This window comes from Thalassophryne amazonica, chromosome 3, assembly GCF_902500255.1.
Source record: "Thalassophryne amazonica chromosome 3, fThaAma1.1, whole genome shotgun sequence".
Taxonomy (NCBI): domain Eukaryota; kingdom Metazoa; phylum Chordata; class Actinopteri; order Batrachoidiformes; family Batrachoididae; genus Thalassophryne; species Thalassophryne amazonica.
In genome coordinates this window covers 14,983,633-14,997,323 of record NC_047105.1, presented here as the reverse complement: position 1 = coordinate 14,997,323, position 13,691 = coordinate 14,983,633, and the positions used below count along the sequence as shown (strand labels likewise).

Here is a 13,691-nt window from a genome sequence, read left to right as displayed (position 1 = left end):
GATGAATTGGGGCATTCAGTTATTGTACAACAATTTTGTTCCATGCATAGTGGGATTTGCTGGATGTTCAAAAATGCGTTTTTGCATTTTACATATCGATATATTGTTGAGTTAAAACAAGACCCTTGAACACTGTTTTTTATGCCACTGAATTAAAAAAAATGTATTTTCTTTCTTCCTTTCTTTCTTTTTGAGTAAGCATGTAACTGGAATAAGCAGGCTTAGAAAATAAATGGATGGATGGACGTTGACGCAAGGTCAAACAACTTCAGATGAATAACTTTCAACTTTGCAAGCAAAACATGCAGGACTGAAGCATCTTCATTTTCAAAGGGAACCTAACAAACACTTTATGTTTGTTCATGCACGTATTTTCCACCTTGCTTTTGATAAAACATATAGACATGATGCCTCAACAAGAAATATCTGCTAAAGCCCTTAGTAGTGACAGCGCTTGTAAGTATGCACAGTTTTAGAGAAGCTGTTATTTTTGCATGTGACTGTAAACATTACCTTGCCGCTGTCATGACATATTGTAATTTCCCCTGATGTTGTGGTTACTGGTCCGGATAGGACCGAACCGGTACAGGCTAAGAACCCAAACGCTGGGAGCAAGGAAGAGAACTGCTTGTGAATGAAAAGACACTTATTTACAATAATAAATAAACAAAATGTGCTGCGCTGGGGATGTCTGCAGAATGGCAAGTCAGCCCGCATGTAGCATATATGGAAAGCTCAGATGTCGTAGTACATGGAAGTGGCAGGAATGACAACATAACGATCATGGAGAATCAGTGTAGAATCTGGCATAGCTCATCAAAGAATCTGGCAGTGACTAAGCTCAAAGCAGGGGTTTAAGGAACCTGCTCCTTATGAGCCACAGATGAGCGGCATATTTGCCCTCGTCTAACTCGGGCAAATATCTGTCATTTTGGGCGACTGGGCATGAATGTCAGGCCTCTGAAAATGCATACCGCCCTCCAAAAGCATGTTATTGTATTATTACGGGGACACTGCTGACAGTCCTCGTTAGCTTCTCCGCTGGTCTGTTACATCCCGACCACAAACTCAGACATTTCTCTGTGGGCTTTTTGTCAACAAAGTGAAAAGAGCACATGTATAACATTTTAGGTGGTCCTTTAAAGTTGAGTTTCTTCAGCCTCATCCTTCTGGGCTCCTCATAGCTCAGTCGGTGGTGGAAACTCTCTTAGTCCAGCTCCACATTCAAAGTAATGCTGTTGTAGCCGCAGATTTAACTTCATCTGGTTATTAGCACAACCACAAACAGCACAACATTTTCCTGAGTTGAACAAGGACATGTTTTAAATGCTACGGGAGCTGAAGATTGCCTCGAAAAGAAAACACTAAACTTTCAAATAAACCAGTCCGGGAAATGAAAACCGCTAGAAAACAATGCTACTTCTGGTATCTAACAGGAAGTCGCACCCATAATCGCTTCTATAGCAGCACCCCCATGAATAAGGTGGATAAGGTTTTAAGGAGTGACTTTCCAGGATAGATGTTTGTGAATGTAAGAATGGACTGACACGTTTTTCAAATGCTGCAGTACAAAACAAGATCTAAATCTTTTGGTGGAAATTCAGTGTTACAAGCTGTGCTAAAAACAGATTACTTTGACTATAAAGTGAGAATTTTGCAGAGGAACTACAAACTAAATGCTGGTTGGAGATATAATTCATTATGAAGGATCATACAAAAAATTGTATGTCGACAATTTTAATGAAATGCTTCAAGCCACAAGGTTAAAAACACATTTGAAAATGCATCAGTGGGTTCTGCATTACTGTAGCCGTGAAGTCAGTGAATCAGTCTACACTGTTCATTAAATTCATGAGCCAGTGTTGCTTTTCTTGCCGTAGCTCCATTAAGTTGTATGGAAAATCTTGTCCTTTAGTTGATTAAATGCTTGCATTCATCTGACTCAAATGTACAGCTTCTCCACATTTAGACACAGGACACCGCAGTGTGTTTCACAGAGATAAACTAAAGAAAAAAATGTTGTCTTTGGTGAGAGGGTAGTAAAATGCATACATTTCTCTGAACATCACATGGGTTTGATATACTCTGTACTCTGTGAGTTCAACTTTAATCATGTGTGATAGACTGCTTTGTGAATTTTCTTGCAAAAGTGGCAGTTTACTTTCTGTTCTTTAAATTTATGTGATATGTTATGCATATAACATTGCCTTGAACTCATTATTCATTGTTTCTACTTATATTTGAGCTTCCTCTCTTTGCAGTATATCATGTTGATTACATGGATTGGACTATCTGGGTTTGTGTTTTGCCTTAATCAGGACTAAGAGCCCGGGTTTTAATGACCTACTGGACTCACCATCAGACATGTATCTACACTGAACAAAATATAAAAGCAATGTTTTTGTTTTTGTTCTCTCAAATATTGTTTACAAATCTGTCTAAATCTGTGTTAGTGAGCACTTCTCCTTTGCTGCGATAATCCATCCCACCTCACAGGTGTGACATGTCAAGATGCTGATCAGACAGTATGATTGTTGCCCAAGTGTGCCTTAGGCTGGCCACAATAAAAGGCCACTCTGGAATGTTCAGTTTTATCACACAGTGCAATGCCACAAATGTTGCAGATGTTAAGGGAGTGTCCAGCTGGCATGCTGACTGCAGGAATGTCCACCAGAGCTGTTGCCCGTGAATTGAATGTTCATTTCTCTACCATAAGCCGTCTCCAAAGGCGTTTCAAAGAATTTGGCAGTACATCTAACCGGTCTCACAACCGCAGACCATGTGTAACCACATTAGCCCAGGACCTCCACATCCAGCATGTTCACCTCCAAGATCATCTGAGACTCACCACCCGGACAGCGGTTGCAACAGTCAGTTTGAAGAACCAAAGAATTTCTGCACAAACTGTCAGAAACTGTCTCAGGAAAGCACATCTGTATGCTGGCCATCCTCATCGGGGACTTGACCTGACTGCAGTTCATCGTCGTAACTGACTTGAGTAGGCAAATGCTCACATACGATGCAGTCTAGCTGTTGATCAACTCCATGTGAAGGAGATGTGTTGCACTATGTGGGGCAAATGATCACACAGATACTGACTGGTTTTCTGATCCCCCCAGACCCCCAATAAAGCAAAACTGAAGATTTCAGAGTGGCCTTTTATTATGGCCAGCCAAAGGTACGCCTGTGCAATGATAATGCTGTCCAAACACCATCTTGATATGCCACACCTGAGAGGTGGGATGATTACCCCCAACTGGAGATGTGCTCACTAACACAGATTTGTGAACAATCAATCGCTCCTTCACCCATGTGCAGGGTAAAAATTCTCCATCCGACTCAATGTGGGTTTCCACGTGTGTCTGTGCCATCTAAACGTTGTTTCTGGAGGAAGCGTCTACGTTTGGTGAGCTGTTTTTGCCAGGCTCTTGTGTTGTATTCAGCTATTTAAAAAGACAGGAGTTAAATAGCCTTATTGGCAAAGGCGATAAGGATTAGTCACCATTGCATCTGATTTATATTCCATTTCACTCAGCCCTTTTGTGTATTGTGAGCTCAAACAGCAGGGGCACCAAGAAACACACACATCGTTCCTGCATGCAAATCTCAACACTTTCTGCAATAAAATAAGGCCCTGAGAAGGAAAAAAAGTGTTGTGTGGGCCGCTGAAGAGGAGGTACTGCTGGCCCACCACCACCAGTCGGCGCCCTGCTTGGAGTGCGGGCTTCAAGCATGAGAGGGCGCCGGAGCCATTGGAAGTGACAGCTGTCACTTGTCAACCACACCAGCTGTCTCTGATCAACCACCACATAAGAAGCGGATTACAACTCCACCTCCTCGCCGAGAAATCATCTACCACTAGAGGTAATTCTTCTCTGCTGTTGTTATTCAGTGTTTTTCAAATTGTGATCTGTGTGCAGCCGTATACCTGTAAAGCCTGCTTGGAGATTGGATTGGCGGATAGTGAGAAGACGACGGTCTTCGTCTCTCACTCCATCCAGAAGAGGGACAAACAGGAGCTGCACGAGTGATACGTATCTGGAGGTGGAGGTTTTCCCTCCCGGAGGAATCGTGTGTAAAGGTTGCTGGGTGTGAGGACTCACACTCACCGTCATCTGTTTCTTGTCTGCCAGCAGTACCAGGGCCGACAACGGAGGACAGAGACCACCTGGGGACTCAGGACTTGGCGGCTCCGGTGTTCTTCAGGCCGTTGGTGGTGGAAGCGGTGTGGGCCCCGGCTCTTCGATCATCAGAGGTCTCCTATCTTCGAGCCTGCCCACAGTCCTCTTGTGTACAATTGGCATCCAGTATTTTTCTGTCTGTATTCCGTTGTGTGCCTTCACAACATTAAATTGTTACTCCTTTTCTTATCCATTGTCCGTTCATTTGCGCCCCCTGTTGTGGGTCCGTGTTACGACACCTTCCCAACAGGATTTCTCTGCCATTCGTCATGGATCCCGAGGGGCGTCAACCACAGCTTGAACAGCCAATGGGAGAACAAGGAGCGCAGGCGTCAGCAGGAGGCGTGGTAAGTGATCTGCAGCAAATCCTTACCGCTTTCACTGCTCAGTTACATCTGGTAACCGAGCAAAATGCAATCCTCAATCGGAGGATGGAGGCTCTCACCGCCAGAGTGGAAGCACGCGAGTCGAGCGTCGCTGCAGTGTCTCCTCCTGCTGGCCCGGGGCCTAATACAGACGTTCCACTGGCCGTTCAACAACCCCCCCCACCGTCCCCTGAAGCTTACATAAGCCCTCCCGAACCGTACGGAGGCTGTGTTGAAACGTGCGCAGACTTCCTAATGCAGTGTTCGCTCGTTTTTGCACAGCGTCCGGTTATGTACGCATCAGACGCCACCCGGGTGGCTTATGTAATTAATCTGCTTCGAGGTGAGGCACGCGCTTGGGCTACAGCGCTCTGGGAACAGGATTCATGGCTTCTGACATCATACGCTGGGTTTATATGGGAATTCAAACAAGTGTTTGATCATCCCAACAGAGGCGAGACCGCCTCGACCGTGCTGCGGTCAATGAGACAGGGGCATCGGAGCGCAGCTGATTACACTGTTGACTTCCGCATCGCGGCTGCGAGGTCTGGCTGGAATGACGTTGCGCTCCGCGCTGCCTTCATAAGCGGACTGTCTCCAGTACTGAAGGAGCATTTACTGGCTAAGGACGAACCGCAGGATTTCGACGCGCTTGTCAATCTGGTTATACGCTTAGACAACCGCTTAAATGAACACCGTCGGGAGCAGGCCGGGGGGCGTGAACGGGCACAAGCCGTCCCTCTCTCTTCCGGGTCCGAAGGGGTGACGTCGTCCCCACGTTCCACTGCCAGAGGGCTCCGTGTGGCAACAGCTCCCCCTGCTGACGAAGCTATGGATACGAGCAGGGCCAAAGTGAGATCTGATGTCAGACAAAGGAGGCTGGCCCGCGGGTAGTGTTTTTACTGTGGCTCATGTGAGTACATGTTAAAAGATTGCCCCAAACGGTCAAACACCAACGCCCGTCCTTAGGAACTGGGCTAAGGGTGGGCCATAACATGTACACGGGGAGACCCCGCAGATCAGCACGAATCCCAGTGACAATCCTGAGTGGGGATTTAACCCTTCACGCCCCAGCACTGGTGGACACGGGGTCCGAAGGGAATCTGTTGGACAGCAGATGGGCAAAGGAAGTAGGGCTCCCTCTAGTGGCTCTGCCTTCGCCTTTGAAGGTACGGGCACTAGATGGCACTCTACTCCTGTTAATCACACACCGGACACAGCCCGTGACTCTGGTTGTGTCTGGGAATCACAGGGAGGAGATCGTGTTTTACGTAACACCTTCTACCTCCCGAGTGATTTTGGGTTTTCCTTGGATGGTGAAACACAATCCCCGGATCGATTGGCCGTCTGGGGTAGTGGCGCAGTGGAGCGAAGCCTGCCACCGGGAGTGTTTAGGATCCTCGGTTCCACCCGGGATCTCGGCTAAGGAGGAGGTTAAAGTCCCTCCCAATCTGACGGCGGTGCCTGAGGAGTACCATGATCTGGCTGATGTTTTCAGCAAAGATCTGGCACTCACTCTTCCCCCGCACTGACCGTACGATTGTGCCATTGATTTGATTCCGGACGTTGAGTACCCGTCCAGTAGACTGTACAACCTCTCACGTCCGGAACGCGAATCAATGGAGACCTACATCCGGGACTCCTTAGCTGCCGGATTGATCCGGAACTCCACCTCCCCGATGGGTGCGGGCTTCTTTTTTGTGGGTAAGAAAGACGGCGGACTCCGTCCATGCATCGATTACAGGGGGTTGAACGAGATCACGGTTCGCAATCGATACCCGTTGCCCCTCTTGGATTCGGTGTTCACACCCCTGCATGGAGCTCAAATATTCACCAAACTTGATCTGAGGAATGCGTACCACCTGGTTCGGATCCGGAAGGGAGACGAATGGAAGACGGCATTTAACACCCCGTTAGGTCATTTTGAGTACCTGGTCATGCCGTTTGGTCTCACCAACGTGCCCGCGACGTTCCAAGCATTGGTTAATGACGTCTTGTGGGACTTCCTGCACCGGTTTGTCTTCGTATATCTGGATGATATACTCATCTTTTCTCCGGACCCTGGGACTCATGTCCAGCATGTACGTCAGTTCCTACAGCGGTTGTTAGAGAACCGGTTGTTTGTGAAGGGCGAGAAGTGTGAGTTTCACCGCACTTCTTTGTCCTTCCTGGGGTTTATCATCTCCTCCAACTCCGTCGCCCCGGATCCGGCCAAGGTTGCGGCGGTGAGGGATTGGCCCCAACCAAAAAGCCGTAGGAAGCTGCAACAGTTCCTCGGCTTTACAAACTTCTACAGGAGGTTCATTAAGGGTTACAGTCAGGTTGTTAGCCCCCTGACTGCCCTGACCTCCACTAAGGTCCCCTTCACCTGGTCGGACCGGTGCGAGGCCGCGTTTAGGGAGTTGAAATGCCGGTTTTCGTCTGCGCCAGTTCTGGTGCAGCCTGATCCTACTCGCCAGTTTTTAGTGGAGGTGGACGCCTCAGACTCAGGGATAGGAGCCGTGCTGTCCCAGAGCGGGGAGTCCGATAAGGTTCTCCATCCTTGTGCCTACTTTTCCCGCAGGTTGACCCCCGCTGAGCGGAATTATGACGTGGGCAATCGGGAACTCCTCGCGGTGAAGGAGGCTCTGGAAGAGTGGAGACACCTGTTGGAGGGAGCTATGGAGCCTTTCACGGTTTTCACGGACCACCGGAACCTGGAGTACATCCGGACCGCCAAGCGGCTGAACCCCAGGCAAGCCCGCTGGTCCCTGTTCTTCGGACGCTTTGACTTCCGGATCACCTACCGCCCCGGGACTAGGAATCAACGGTCCGATGCACTGTCCCGGGTGCACGAAGAGGAGGCCAAAGCTGAGTTGTCGGACCCCATCGAAACCATCCTTCCCGAGTCCACTGTCGTGGCCACCCTCACCTGGGACATGGAGGAAACCGTCCGGGAGGCCCTGACAAGTAACCCGGACCCGGGAGATGGTCCGAAGAACAAACTTTATGTCCCACCAGGGGCTAGGGCTGCCGTCTTGGACTTCTGCCACGGATCCAAGTTCTCCTGTCATCCCGGAGTGCGTAGGACCGTGGCAGTAGTCCAGCAGTGCTTCTGGTGGGCGTCACTGGAAGCCAACGTCCGGGACTACGTCCAGGCCTGTACCACCTGTGCCAGGGGCAAGACGGACCATCACAAGACCAGGGGTCTCCTCCAACCCCTGCCTGTGCCTCATCGCCCCTGGTCCCACATCGGCCTGGACTTCGTCACGGGCCTCCCGCCGTCCCAGGGCAACACCGCCATACTGACGATAGTGGACCGGTTCTCCAAGGCGGCCCACTTCGTGGCCCTCCCGAAGCTCCCAACGGCCCAGGAGACAGCAGACCTCCTCGTCCGCCACGTCGTGCGTCTGCATGGGATACTGTCGGACATCGTCTCGGATCGTGGTCCCCAGTTCTCCTCGCAGGTCTGGAGGAGTTTTTGTAAGGAGCTGGGGGCCACCGTACGTCTCTCGTCCGGGTATCACCCACAGACGAAAGGCCAGGCAGAGCGGGCGAACCAGGAGAGAATGGGCCCTTCGCTGTGTAACCTCCGCGCATCCGGCGGCCTGGAGTAACCATCTGGCCTGGATCGAGTACGCTCACAACAGCCAAGTGTCATTTGCCACCGGCCTCTCCCCTTTTGAAGCATGTCTGGGCTACCAGCCCCCATTGTTCCCACTTGTGGAGGGAGAGGTCCGGGTACCCTCGGTCCAGGCCCACCTGCGGAGGTGCCGCCGGGTGTGGCGGACCGCCCGTTCTGCCCTGTTGCGGGCCCGGACGAGGGCCAAGGCCCATGCAGATCGCCGGCGATCCCCGGCCCCTGCATACCAACCGGGGCAGGAGGTGTGGTTATCCACTAAGGACATCCCGCTCCAAGTGACATCCCAGAAACTGAAGGACCGTTTCATTGGACCATTCCCCATCGCCAAGATCCTCAGCCCGGCCGCAGTGAAGCTGACACTCCCGGCTTCACTGCGGATCCACCCAGTTTTTCATGTCTCTAGACTCAAGCCATACCACACCTCGCCGCTCTGCACCCCTGGACCCGAGCCACCTCCTGCCCGAATCATCGACGGGGAGCCAGCATGGACTGTTCGTCGGCTCCTGGACGTCCGTCAGATGGGCCGGGGTTTTCAGTACTTGGTGCCTGAGAGCGCTGCGCACCGACGTCTCGCACCGTGGGAAGTCCTTAAAGCGACAGTATCACCTCAAAATCTCTCATCAGCTGTTAAAATTTTTACCGAAACCAGCTTAATTTTTCGAACCATGTCCACTTCGATGTGTCTCACAGGTTTAGAAAAAATTTTGATCAAACAAAGCGCCAGTCTCTCAGCAACTTCTCAGACAAAGGAATTCCGACGAGGGGCTGGACGACTCCTCCCACAAGGAGTGCTCACAGGTGAATGACGTCACTGACAGGCGTGGAAAAACTCACGCATGCGCACGAGGGTTCAAGCATGTCTGACGTAAAAACATATGAATGAAATCCATATAGTTTTTGAAAAAAATAAAAAGGACCTATACTTTATGGACAGCCCTCGTATATCTTATAAACAAGAGCCAATCAACAATTTCATACATCATTTTCATCCTCAGTGGCCTGAAGTGAGTAAAGTTTGACTATAATTATTTCGGATGCATTTTTGGCTGTAGACTAGCGTTACTAGTGTACAAGCTGTAACAGACACATGAACAAATCACCAGGATTATAACCATTGTTCTTTCAAGTCACTGAATGGGTCTTGAACTTGCACACAGTATGGTACTGTATGATAAATCTGTCTGGAGTGGCACCTGTTAAAAAAGTGAGTGACCCTGCAAGACGTCAACTCATGACGGAAGCCATCAAGACACCCAGGTCAACACAGCAGTAATTAAACCATTACTTAAAAAGCCATCACTTGATCCAGCTATCTTAGCTAATTATAGGCCAATTTCCAACCTTCCTTTTCTCTCGAAGATTCTTGAGAGGGTAGTTGTAAAACAGTTAACTGATCACCTGCAGAGGAATGGTCTATTTGAAGAGTTTCAGTCAGGTTTTAGAATTCATCATAGTACAGAAACAGCATTAGTGAAGGTTACAAATGATCAATTTATGGCTTCGGACAGTGGACTTATCTCTGTGCTTGTTCTGTTGGACCTCAGTGCTGCTTTTGATACTGTTGACCATAAAATTTTATTACAGAGATTAGAGCATGTCATAGGTATTAAAGGCACTGCACTGCGGTGGTTTGAATCATATTTGTCTAATAGATTACAGTTTGTTCATGTAAATGGGGAATCTTCTTCACAGACTAAAGTTAATTATGGAGTTCCACAAGGTTCTGTGCTAGGACCAATTTTATTCACTTTATACATGCTTCCCTTAGGCAGTATTATTAGACGGTATTGCTTAAATTTTCATTGTTACGCAGATGATACCCAGCTTTATCTATCCATGAAGCCTGAGGATACACACCAATTAGCTAAACTGCAGGATTGTCTTACAGACATAAAGACATGGATGACCTCTAATTTCCTGCTTTTAAACTCAGATAAAACTGAAGTTATTGTACTTGGCCCCACAAATCTTAGAAGCATGGTGTCTAACCAGATCGTTACTCTGGATGGCATTTCCCTGATCTCTAGTAATACTGTGAGAAATCTTGGAGTCATTTTTGATCAGGATATGTCATTCAAAGCGCATATTAAACAAATATGTAGGACTGCCTTTTTGCATTTACGCAATATCTCTAAAATCAGAAAGGTCTTGTCTCAGAGTGATGCTGAAAAACTAATTCATGCATTTATTTCCTCTAGGCTGGACTATTGTAATTCATTATTATCAGGTTGTCCTAAAAGTTCCCTAAAAAGCCTTCAGTTGGTTCAGAATGCTGCAGCTAGAGTACTGACGGGGACTAGCAGGAGAGAGCATATCTCACCCGTGTTGGCCTCTCTTCATTGGCTTCCTGTTAATTCTAGAATAGAATTTAAAATTCTTCTTCTTACTTATAAGGTTTTGAATAATCAGGTCCCATCTTATCTTAGGGACCTCGTAGTACCATATTACCCCATTAGAGCGCTTCGCTCTCAGACTGCAGGCTTACTTGTAGTTCCTAGGGTTTGTAAGAGTAGAATGGGAGGCAGAGCCTTCAGCTTTCAGGCTCCTCTCCTGTGGAACCAGCTCCCAATTCAGATCAGGGAGACAGATACCCTCTCTACTTTTAAGATTAGGCTTAAAACTTTCCTTTTCGCTTAGGCTTATAGTTAGGGCTGGATCGGGTGACCCTGGACCATCCCTTGGTTATGCTGCTTTAGACGTAGATTGTGGGGGGTTCCCATGATGCACTGTTTCTTTCTCTTTTTGCTCCGTATGCATCGCTCTGCATTTAATCATTAGTGATCGATCTCTGCCCCCCTTCACAGCATGTCTTTTTCCTGTTTTTTTTCCCTCAGCCCCAACCAGTCTCAGCAGAAGACTGCCCCTCCCTGAGCCTGGTTCTGCTGGAGGTTTCTTCCTGTTAAAAGGGAGTTTTTCCTTCCCACTGTTGCCAAGTGCTTGCTCATAGGGGGTCGTTTTGACCGTTGGGGTTTTTCATAATTATTGTATGGCCTTGCCTTACAATATGGAGCGCCTTGGGGCAACTGTTTGTTGTGATTTGGCGCTATATAAGAAAAAAGTTGATTGACTGATTGAACACTGAAGGAGTTTAAGGTGTCTGTGGCTGTGACTGAAAAGAAGTGTGCATAGTGCATCTCTTGTGCACCAAGGTGTGGAATAGAGAAGGAAATTAATCTTAACTGGTTGTTAGGGGAGGTGATGGTCTAGTGGTGAAGCGCTGAGCTTCAGACCAGAGGATCCTCGGTTCAAATCCCAACCTGACGGGAAATGGGAAACTCACTGAGGGCCCTTGGGCAATGTCCTTAATCTCCTAGTAACTCCCTGTGTGTAGTGCGTGCCTTGCATGGTAGGAGCCTCACATCGGGGTGAATGTGAGGCATTTGATGTGTAAAGCGCTTTGAGCATCTGGTGCAGATGGAAAAGCGCTATACAAATGCAGTCCATTTACCATTGGTGCACACAAGGCATAAAACTCCAGGAACTTAAGCAGAAATTTATTATTACATGATCAAAATTGAAATTGTAAATGATGCAAAATTTCTTGGTGTTTTCATTGATGATAAATTAAGATGGAAAACACATTGTTAAGTCTAAAATGTCAAGGGGCAGCATGGGTGCTTAGTGGTTAGCACTGTTGCCTCACAGCGAGAAGGTCATGGGCTCGATTTCCACCTGTGGCCTTTCTGTGTGGAGTTTGCGTGTTCTCCCCGTGTTTGCATGGGTTCCCTCTGGGTGCTCCACCTTCCTCCCACAAGAATTAGGTTTACCCATTTTGTTATTGTTTTTGGGATTGTTCACAATTGCTTGTTTGGTTGTGTTTTGAAATTTTAGTGCATTGATTAAGTTATATTGTCCGTGCACATTTTTTGGGAGTTTGTTGTTATGAGTATATATATATATATATATATATATATATATATATATATATATATATATATATATATATATACATATACATTCTTTATTTTTATAGTATAAGGGCTGGGTATTTATAAGCTTTGCTTCTGCCTACATCCTTTCGGCCACACGGGTACACTGTTAAGTTTTTCTTTTTATGAGTTTTTGTTATTGTTGATCTGTGTGCCGAATAAATAACTTCATTCATTCATTCAAAAGACACTTGCATGCCAGGAGCTTCATGTTTTCTCTGTCTTCTTGAATCCTAATCACCATCGTCAAAGGGCACAACCACAGCTGAGCCAGTTTTATGATCCAGCTTTGATTAAAGCTGCTGTAGTAGAAATCAGGCTTATAATACCAAGGAATGAACCAAGGAAGACTCTTCAAGCATTTGTGGTTTTAAAAATTACTAGCACTTTGGTGTGCAGTAAATATCAAACAGGCGACATACAGAAGTATCAATAAACCAAAGCTATTGATGTCATCTTCTGCTTTTGGTCATGTTTATTGTTATTGGAAAGCAAGTGTTAAATTTTATTCAGAGAGGCACTAAAAAGCCCCAAAGTCTTAAATTTTACTCGCCTAATACTGCAGATGCTATGAAATACATATTCCTTTTGTACTGCAAATGTGCCCTGTGAAAACATTTGTAGTAATTCATTTCAGGCAAAAAAAAAAAGTATGTTGTTCAGGCAAAGTGCTTGAGCGTTATGTAACGAAAACTGTCTGCTCTTGTTTTTCAGGATATTTGACAGTTACCATCGAGCCGCTGCCTCCTGTCGTTGTGGGAGAGACTGTCACTCTCAAGTGTAACTTCAAAACTGACGGGAGGCTTCGAGAGATCGTTTGGTACAGGGTGAGTAAACCCCGCTACACTTTCAACGGCATTCAGTGACGGCATTCTATACACGTCTAACCTTTTGGTGTGTCAGCAGGACAGTGCTCATTGTCAGATCGCCAGGTGTTTCAGATGGTAACTGTAACGTCTGGAAGAGGAATTGTTGGAAAACATGCTTTTGTTTTAAGCATCTGAATGAGAGGCATCCCGGAATGTTGCTTGGGAATAAGATTTCTCAATCTGATGGTCATCACTATCGTTTGCTAATAGTTCACAGCTGGTGACTATTAGAATCTCAGTTGGTGCAGTATTCTGCTTAAGCACTGCCAGTAATTATCAAGAACAAAATATATTAAATGGCCCGCGATGCCAAGAAGCTTAATGTGAAGATTGGTTACAAAAATGCAGTTCACAGAGGGAGAAATTAGTTTTTCTTGAATTGTCTCTGGCAGCTGCTATGCAGTAACATTGCTGCCTGACCCTGTTTTTTAACCAGAAACCCTCCTCTCCAGCTTTGAGAGCAATCCATATTTGCTTTATAAAGTTGGTTGATTCTTCAACAAGATGTTAGTGAGGTTGAAGAATTACGAGGTCTATTAGATAAGACTTATGGTATGGAAATAGAAGACTTAACAGTATTCCCTGATAACTCCCTTCTGTCTGATCATTTCTTAATAACATTTACATTTACTCTGATGGACTACCCAGCAGTGGGGAATAAGTTTCATTACACTAGAAGTCTTTCAGAAAGCGCTGTAACTAGGTTTAAGGATATGATTCCTTCT

At 46.8% G+C, this 13,691-nt stretch overlaps 1 protein-coding gene across 2 annotated transcripts in view; it reads left to right on the top strand.

Annotated features, from left to right (window-relative positions):
* Positions 1-13,691, top strand: part of igsf21a (immunoglobin superfamily, member 21a) — a 930,426-nt gene that overhangs the window by 345,738 nt on the left and 570,997 nt on the right. For both annotated transcript variants that reach the window (XM_034165871.1, XM_034165872.1), the window contains one exon: positions 12,812-12,924. In XM_034165871.1, coding sequence (XP_034021762.1) covers positions 12,812-12,924 — 113 coding nt within the window. The remainder of the gene's footprint in view (positions 1-12,811; positions 12,925-13,691) is intronic.